The sequence below is a fragment of the Trichoderma gamsii genome (assembly GCF_001481775.2).
Source record: "Trichoderma gamsii strain T6085 chromosome Unknown Scaffold_49.2, whole genome shotgun sequence".
Taxonomy (NCBI): Eukaryota; Fungi; Ascomycota; class Sordariomycetes; order Hypocreales; family Hypocreaceae; genus Trichoderma; species Trichoderma gamsii.
This window is the reverse complement of record NW_020171386.1, coordinates 151,181-160,319: the sequence shown is the minus strand read 5'-3', so window position 1 is coordinate 160,319 and position 9,139 is coordinate 151,181. Positions and strand designations below refer to the sequence as shown.

Genomic DNA, 9,139 nt, shown 5'->3' with positions numbered 1-9,139 from the left:
TAACAGACTGATATTAGCCATCTAAAATTTCGTTGTGCATGTAAGTTGTATGAGTATAACTGTAGTGCGTCGAAGTGAAGCCTAAGCGCCCTTTCTTCTCTTCTAGTAATAGTAGTATGCGTGGAATAGCGTATGGCTCGCGTGCAGGTAAGCAGACAGAGCTGTAGCGTTGAGCGTCCCTTCGAGGTTCCCAAATGCTTTGGCTAGCTCAGATATCATAGATAAAGCTTGGTGGGTCAGCAAGGAACACGAAGACGACATCGCCAATGCCAAATTCCCATATCCCATTAAGCGCTTTGATCTTTTGTTGGTTCAAGTTTGTAGCATCACCCGATGCATTGCGTCTTGTATGGAGCACAAGAGCACCTCCATCAACTGCTTGCACGACATCCGGAGCAGCGTAAGAGCGAGGCCGGTCGCGAGCTGATATTCGATGCCGGTAACGGGAGGGCACGCTGCACCGGGGCCGTTACGGGTCAGCAAACGCCGCTGCGAAAGTTGGACTGCGGCTTTCCGCATTTGTGGCTGCTTGTATAGGTGAGAGCAGCAAGCTGCGCGAGCACCGCAGGCTGTATCTGTACAACCGGCACTAGCAGTAGCCTCATTATACAAGCAACCAAGTCATCAGGCAGCTTGCACATCCAGCTTCTGGTCCCTAGCCTGGGCTGCAATGCCTAGAGGGTAGTCGAGAGTGGTTTGCCGATCGCTTGGCTGATGCGTCAGAAGAGGACGATGAGCGGTGATCAGAAATTATCAATTGCACGCATATGCCCCATTCTGAGGAAAACAGAGCCTCTCCGCCTCAGAAGACAAATGAATTCCATAGCCAAGCCGCTTGATCCTGCCAAGAGGAGTACCATTGCAAACATTGGCAAGGCAGACTTGACTCAAGGGAAGAGCTCATGCTCATATCTGTCGGGAGTTGTGATACTACTACTAGCATTGGGACGCAAGGATATATTTCGCGTAGTATCACTGCCGAGCAGATCAGCGGCAACGGCCAACCCATGCAAGCTCAGCAATGCACTCACCGTGCTCCGTTCATTACGCCAAGCGGCTATCAAAAACTATCATATGCCTTCTTTCAGGTCGTGCTCAATGGGCGTTCTAAGGCGATGATGCTACACGCACAACTAGCCGCAAATAATTAGCCCAGAGCACTAGCAGTTCGCTGAAATGTGCCAAGGCTTGGTGACACAAGCGGCAGACGGTGGATGGAGACAAAAGAGATACAAGAGAGACAAGAAACAAAAAAGGTCGCAGCCACAGCTCGAGTACGTACCGTAGCGCAGCAATACGCGTGCACACTCGCCCAGCCCGCAAATAGAGGCAAGTAGTAAGAGCATACTAGGGAAACACTACGTATCCCGGCTTCAGGCAGCAAATGAACAGATGCGGGCGTGATGTCTGATCGGTCGCCCAGTTTGGACTCGTGGGAGGTGCGTACAGATGAGGAAGTCTGGAGGAGGAGTGGACTTGGCGGTTCATCCAACTTCCAAGGTTCTTCACCAGGCACAGCACAGCTGCATTGCATAGCGGACAGCACATTACTTTCCAGAAGGGTCTGGCCGCTGAAGGCTCTTGGCGAGCGCATGTCGTGGATCAGATACGGCACCTTGAGATTGCGATGACCGTCTTCTTGGCAGGCACCTATTGATAGCGAAAGTGCCTACACGCTACATACAGGCCAATGACTTATTTTAGAGCACTCTGCTCGTCATGCTGATCCTCTGATAAGTCTCAGCGAGGGCTGACATGACCGAGACTGCACTGTGCCGTGCGGTAGCTTTTCAGTTGGGGGTAGAGAGACTCCATTTCTGGAGGTGTGGTGCGTGCTGTCACTGATGGCCGGGCGCTATGCAATCAGTAACGAGCGAAGCGAAGCGAGCCTTGGCGCCAATACAAAGGGGGAGCCGTGTAGGTACACAGCGCGTACCTCGTATCGGGTACTCCATACGTCGCGCTGGCAAACATCAGGGCGCCGGTACCATGTACTGCCGAGCTTCAATCCTGCAGCACCAGCCAGTGAAAGAAGTGATGGATACCTTGCCACTGACGAAATTCCGTTATCTATAACTTCGTATACTCCGAACATAGGCGGTGATATATGTTAGTAATTCAGTAGTGTAGTAGGTAGTAGTCATTAGGTATAGCATGCGTGGAATAATATAGTAGTGGCCGTTAGCATCAATTTCCTGCGGTGCTCCTTGACGTCTTGTGCACCGGTGGCTGTAGTGTCTTGCCGCTAAAGGCCTTGGCATCGACTCAAGGGACGACGGATGTACTCAGGTACGCGGGTACCTTGGATTTGCCCTCCTCGCAGCGTACCGTGGTACCTCGAATCATTTCCTGCACACTCCTCGTCGGATCCCTTCTTCACCCCCCCTCTGCTTCAACTCTACCCTCTAGATTTTCGGTTCCAAGCAGGGCCTCGATTTGCACATTGGGGTTTGATTAAATGCCTCCACCTCCCACGCTCTGGGTCATTTTCTCTACTCTTTCCTGCATTGGCCTTGGCTACTATCTGGCTTCACGTCAAGAAGAAAGCAGAGGAAGACAGCAAAGGGCACCACTGGCTAGGTTTGCTCTGTCAATCCTCCGTTCTTGCAGCTTGTTTTTCTGTTTACTTACTCTTCAGTTTGCCTTGTTCATATACTACGGCTTTTCCAATTCTTGCGACTGCTTGCCAGCTACTTCTCTTCTCTTCTTCACATATCGATGCTTTGAATCAGAAGCCAACCTGCATCGACATTACCAACCCAACATCGCCCACTTGATAGACATACACACGCCATAGCTCTCCAACTAACAAGAAATGAGGGAATGATGAGAATATAAAGCTCAAATTTAATCTTTCGGTAAAGGCATCAAACTCCTCATCCACATCGCCGCCACTATCTGTGGAAATCCGGTTTTTCTCAGCGTTTATATAACATCTCCCTTCCTTTCGTTGTTATCAGCAGCCATTCATTCGGTTTTTCATTTTCAAATCATCTTCGTCCACCTGTGCACGCGCTTCACCTGCCTACTTTGAGAGCCAAGCTCTGCTTCGGCAACACCGCGGACTTGATTCTTCTCGCCTTCTAGCCCAGACTTCGCTGGCTGCTGAGTGGTTGAAGCACCGGCCCAATTACGTCGCCATACCCCCCCTCACCATTTGGGGATCCCCCTCTTCACAGGATCGGCCCCGAATCGAACGCTTCTAGAGAAGGTCCAGCAGCGTTTTGATTCGATCCAAGAGCGGCGCCCAGACGCTAAAACAGCAACGACGGCTTCCTTGTCCTTTTCTGCCTTTTTTCCACAGCGCCACTTCTGTGACGCGCATAAACAAGACCAAAAAAAATTCAAAGGGAAAAAGGGAAAATCAAAGATACAAGTCCCTTTTCCCGAGGTGCATCGCTCCCCGGTATAGTGGAGCTTAGTGACCCTTGGCCATCAAAGCGTGCTGTTTTTTACATCGAATCGATTTCTGGATCTGCTAAAGCTATGGCGCTTTCAGCATGTCCGGGGCTGCTGGTTTCTCCAGCTTCAGCGCCAGTAGCGCCGCCAGCAGCCGCACCCCAGCCAATTCCGGCTCCAGCTAGAGGTGAGTGACTTATTCGCAGTTAGATAAGCCCGGCCTGCATTTACCATGGATGGATCCTTGAATGGCAATTCAAACTGTTTCCGCTTTCCTGTTTCTGCTTATTCCCTCCCTCCTTCAAAAGGAAGCTGTGGCACCTGCAACGCCTCGTTTTCTGCTGCAGGTTTTTTTTCTTGGCATGCATCTTCCCCTTCCGCGCACTTTCGCATGCTGCTGGATAGCTTATTGATATTTTTTACTCCAAATCCTTTTTTATACTTTCCTATTTGCACTCTTCTTGTTTGAACCCGAATATATACTCTATGCTGACACTGCTCTTCAGCGGATAAATGCGCGCAACCGCTTCAGCGCTCCCCCAGTATCGGCTCCTACCTCATCACCTCGACCTTGCGCCAACCTCCAGCCGACTTCCCAGACCCAGCTTTCGAGGGCTACGAGACTGAAAGCGAAGGCCCCATCGAGCCTGTTACACCTGTCAGCGGCCGCCAATCGCGGGATTTCACGTTGAGGCATGCATATGAGCAGGATTCGGACGACCTTGGCAGTGTCAGCTCTCAGCAGCATTCAACCGGCGTTACAGCAGCTCCAAATAAGCCTGCTCTCCTCCCGTCGGTTTTCCGCAAGACGGTAAACGCAGCAGCATCTCCGGGAGCAGCCTCTTCCCTGCTGAGTCCGACCTCAACCTCTAGGCCAAGCTCCAGCGACTTTCTCTCTCCTGCTATATCAGTGCCAGCTGTCTCAGTTTCAAACCCGGAATCAGAAACCGCAACTTCATCCACACTGGTGCCTACTCTCAATAATAGCAGCAAGTCTTTTACACATTTATCCCCTACTTCGAGCCGGCCCTCTATCCTGGAACCTCCCTCGCCATCCAGACTCTCCACCCGGCTTTCGATCTCGAGTCTCAGAAGCACAATGACCAACTTCTTTCGTCGCCCTGGGACGCAGGACACTGCTATTTTTGATACCAGCTCGCCTATTCCTTCCGAGGTCTCCTATCTACAGCGGCCACCAACGAGCAGCGCTCGCCCGGCCACACGCTCAAGTCGCTTTTCTTTTACCAGGTCGTCTAATGCCACTACCCGGTCTAATTCGCCTACGCCTCCATCCCCGGGGACTCCTTCTGTCGATAGATTGTCTATTCAAGATGAAAATTCGCTCAGCGAGGATACTAATCTCAAGAAAAAGAACCGTGCGTCAACCGGTTTCAGCCTGCGGGGCCGTGCTATTGGGTTTGTTGGCACAGCAAAAGGCCGGCCTGGAAAAGCTGTATCGCGCCGTGCTAGTAGCTTCGACGCTGGGAACCGCGGGCCTCTACCTCATCAAGGCAGCAAAGCTCCTAATGGCCAAACATATCCTCCTGAGCGGCTCCCTTGGGCGATGCCGCCTGAGGCTGGCACGGGCGCCAAGGCCCGTCGTATGAGCTTGAGCTTGCCGGACGATTTCAACGTGGATGTTGCTGAGCTACAGGACGAATTCGAGTACCAGAGCAAGCTTTTAGGTCGCCACGGCAAGCATCTCGGAAAAGGGGCTGCCTCCAAGGTCTCGCTCATGGTTCGCAAGGGCTTCCCTGGCGAAATGTACGCCGTCAAAGAGTTTCGTAGCAAATCCAGCCGCGAAAGCAAGGCAGAATACGAAAAGAAAATCAAATCAGAGTTCAGCATCGGCAAGAGCTTGCACCATCCCAACATTGTCGAAACTGTTCGCCTGTGCTCAGATCATGGACGTTGGAACCACGTCATGGAATACTGCTCCGAGGGTGACCTGTTTAGCCTTGTGCAAAAGGGTCATTTGAAAGGCGATGCTAAACTCAAGGATCGCCTCTGCCTCTTCAAGCAGCTCGTCCAGGGTGTCAACTACCTCCACGCCAACGGCATTGCTCACCGTGACATCAAGCTTGAAAATCTACTCATTACAAAGGATAGCAAACTGAAAATCGCAGATTTTGGTGTCTCCGAAGTCTTTTGTGGCACTCATCCCGGACTCCGTGAAGCTGGCGGCCAGTGTGGTAAGAACATGGGAGAGATCCGGCGTTGTTCTCCGGGCATATGCGGCAGCGAGCCCTACATTGCGCCTGAAGTGCTACAGAAGAAAGGAGACTACGATGCACGAGCTTTGGACGTATGGAGCACTGCCATTGTCATGATCTACATGACTTTTGGTGGCGGCATTTGGTCCAAAGCCGAGGCCGGTAACCTCCACTACGACAAGCTGGTGGCCGGTTGGGAAAAATGGAACAAGAAGCACCAAGACGATGGGGATGCCTCCATCACAGAGACAGACTACCCCAAGTGCCTAGCCTTTGATATGGGTGTCAATCCTCCGCCTCTGCGACGCATCTTGCTACAGATGCTTAACCCAGACCCCAACAAGCGAATCTGCATCTACGACGTGATTACGAGTCGCTGGGTAAAGAATATCGAATGCTGTCAGCTCGAGTCGTACGACGATCCCAAGCTCACAATCGATGCGACAAAGAAGGATTACGGCGCCAAGAATGGAAGCAAAATCTTTTGCCATAACCATTTACCAACCAAGAACTTTGGTAGTCATTCGCTGGGTAAAATGCCGGGGCAGGCCGGCTACTAAGAGACGTTGTACTACTTGCAAAGGTGGCTCTCGTCTGCCAGTATCTGTCAACACTTTACCCTCTATTCGACCCCTACTTTAGAACCTCTTTGCATTAATTATGCCCCTCTTTTTCTTCTCTTATCCAAGTACATCGCGGATAATGGGCGGCGACAAATAGCCTTTTCATTTCTCCTTTAACATTCTCACTTTTAATCCAACGCCTTTGGTTCAATTCATTTTGGGATGTTTTCTTTTAATCTCACTTTTCTTGGGGGATTACAATATTCGGGTCAACGGCAGCATTTATTGGAGTTGGGGATGAAACAAGCGACCTGAAAGAAGGTCAGCTTGGCTGGTGTTTGTTGTTGGGGGTTCCGTCATCGTTTTACAGCTTTCCCAATGCGCTATATTTGCTATGGAGGCCTTTTTGTCTTTTGAAGACCTTCTGCACACTTTTCAATTACAAAGTACATACAAGGGATATATGCGGTCGTAAACCGATCCCGCCCTTTTTCTCTTTGTTCCGGGTTTGTCTACATGCATCAAGTCGGGGGGATGAGTTTACGCGAGTATCATGTAATTCCATCTTCTTATATACTCATTGGGAGTGGCGGCAAATTCTTTGAAAAATGAAACCTAAGTTTATTTTTGAGACTTTAATCAATCTTATCTACTTTGTCCTTTGCCTCCAATATATGGGATGCAGCTAATGTGACGATGACTCAAATAGACGATAGAAAGTCGTCACAGGTAAAAACGCAATGCGCTTTATGCCTGAGATGAGATACAATTTTTTTTTTTGATAGACTATTGAAGATACCTTAGATATTTTTTAAACAAGTCTTGTTGATAAATTCTAAATACCAATTGTTTGTGGTGGCTGGAAATGAAGTATCAGCGCTCCTGCGGCTGAAAACGGCATCTTGTCTAACACGGACCGACGGCTCGTCATATGTGACGAAATGTTTAACGGCATCATGTTACCTGCCACCTGCCTTACTACCAACGGGTAGGGGAAGGAATGTAACTGTGGTGAGACATACGGACGCTTCACGTGGCATGCTTGATTGAACTACAGCAACTAGTTGACGATGGCGAATGACGGACGATACTGTAAAAGGGCATTTGAGACCATGTAGAACTATCACCGATCTACTAATATTTGATAGTGGTGAGACTGTGGCAAAGAAACGGCTCCTGTGACATTTGAAAAGCCCGCTAAACGTGGTCTTCAAAGGGTTACAGCTGATAGATTTCTCCGACATTAGCAAGGGGGTGAGAGCTGAAGGCCGCTTATGCAGCGAGGCAAAAGGGAAAAAAAAAAAGAACAGCATCGCCAGGTAGGAGCGGTATTACCAACCACCAAGTAGGCTAGATGCTAGCTGCAAGGCCACGGGGCATGAGCATGCAAGCACCAGTAAAGAGAGAACCCTGAAGCAGCTAGTAATTCGCCGTTTGGAAAGGGCTGTCGTATCGCCTTTGAAGATTGGCATGTGAAGGCATCCAGCTGGAGGGTGGGTTTGATCCTGTGGACACGCATGCGTTGTCGAAGTAGATCCTCTGTCAGCTATTCACAGTACGGACATCCCTTCGTTGGCCGACAGAGCGCTTACACAGAGCGATCGCCTCTCTCCTATTCTGTGCATGAAAGCACAAGCTTCTTCCTCGAGGACCCCTCTCTGCTGAAACGGCGCACAGACGCTGGAAATGATAGTATCAGTGCTGTGTCGGAATCTGGCCGTGGATCCTCGCCCTACGGCATCTTCATCCGTCATCGAGTAGCTTGCGCATTATCTGTGGCACCATGTAGCATGTAGGTACCGTGGCAGCATCGTCGAATTAATGATGGATATGCATCCGTCCCGCTGCCGAGCGATAGCTGCCGGCTTGGCAGCATGTCAGCCGCAAGGGGTCGGATGTATGTACTTTGAGAGAATTTCCAGCCCGTATCTTTTTGCTGCGAAGGAAAGTGGCTGCTATGCGTCGGTCAGTGGCTTCGTTTGCATTTTGCGATATCGGCTGCACGGAATGGGAAATCATCGCTGTCAAGGTTCAGGGCACGGATGAGCGTTATCAATCCGAGAGTGCCGAGCGATCCGACCCATCCATGTGATGCTTCACGAACGAGCTAGAGGCTTGATTTGACGTCGTAGGTCGGAAAAAGACCGCATGCTGCTGCTGAAACCACAGATTTAGATGTATAGGACTGTATACGAAGAAGGAACCGCCAGAGATTGGCGCAAACTAGGTTTTAGCCTACAAAAGCAAACCTTTTGGTTAAGGTTGTCTAGATCGCCCCTACCCGGCCGGGTCCCCTCTCCATGACCCCAGCCGTTGCCGATGTGCCGTAGATGGTGTGAGTGCTTCACGGGAGGCTGTTCCTTGGAAGAAACCCATAGGAGGCTCTCTAGATGTATGCGGTACTTGGAAGCGCCTTGTGAGATGCCCTTTGCAAGTAGCAGATACTTGCGCAGCTTGACAGACCTCCAACTCAAGACACTAGCATCCTATGAGATTTCTTCGAACGGGCGTGTGCAGAGGGGCACGCTTGGGGACCACTGACTTAGTATATCACTGATCGACCTACTGGTCGTACTAGGCCGGCCTGCTTCCGAGATAGATTGGGGGCCAAATGTTCCGCAATCTACACATGCTGCTTAACTCTGGAACTAAGCAATGCTTAGCAGCAAGCTTGAAGCAGATCTCCTCGGAGATGGCACCGAAGGGACGGTTGGCGCGCCAAGAAACGGTCGACTTGCAATCTGCCACGAAGGCTTATACGTAAGAACGTCATGTAAGGGAAGCATCCTTCAAGGCCGTACTGCTATGGCCGTCCGTCTGCTTCGCTGGCTCCGGCAATGGCAATACCAAAGGTGACGTCAATCAATAGCGTATGCATATGTACGCAGTGAAATCTATTTCCGTCACCAAATCTTGTTGCTGACTATGTGTAGCTTCTTTCTTATGCGTCGATATTGCGGTCTA

The 9,139-nt window shown here is 50.5% G+C and overlaps 1 protein-coding gene across 1 annotated transcript; it reads left to right on the top strand.

Moving 5' to 3' along the window:
- Positions 1–3,486: 3,486 nt before the first annotated feature.
- On the top strand, positions 3,487–6,172 carry TGAM01_v209661 (HAL protein kinase; the record flags this gene model as incomplete). The annotated part of the gene is made up of 2 exons (XM_018808054.1): positions 3,487–3,586; positions 3,906–6,172. 2 exons carry the CDS (start codon positions 3,487–3,489, stop codon positions 6,170–6,172), a joined length of 2,367 nt encoding a protein of 788 aa, XP_018658711.1.
- Between the last annotated feature and the right edge of the window lie 2,967 nt (positions 6,173–9,139).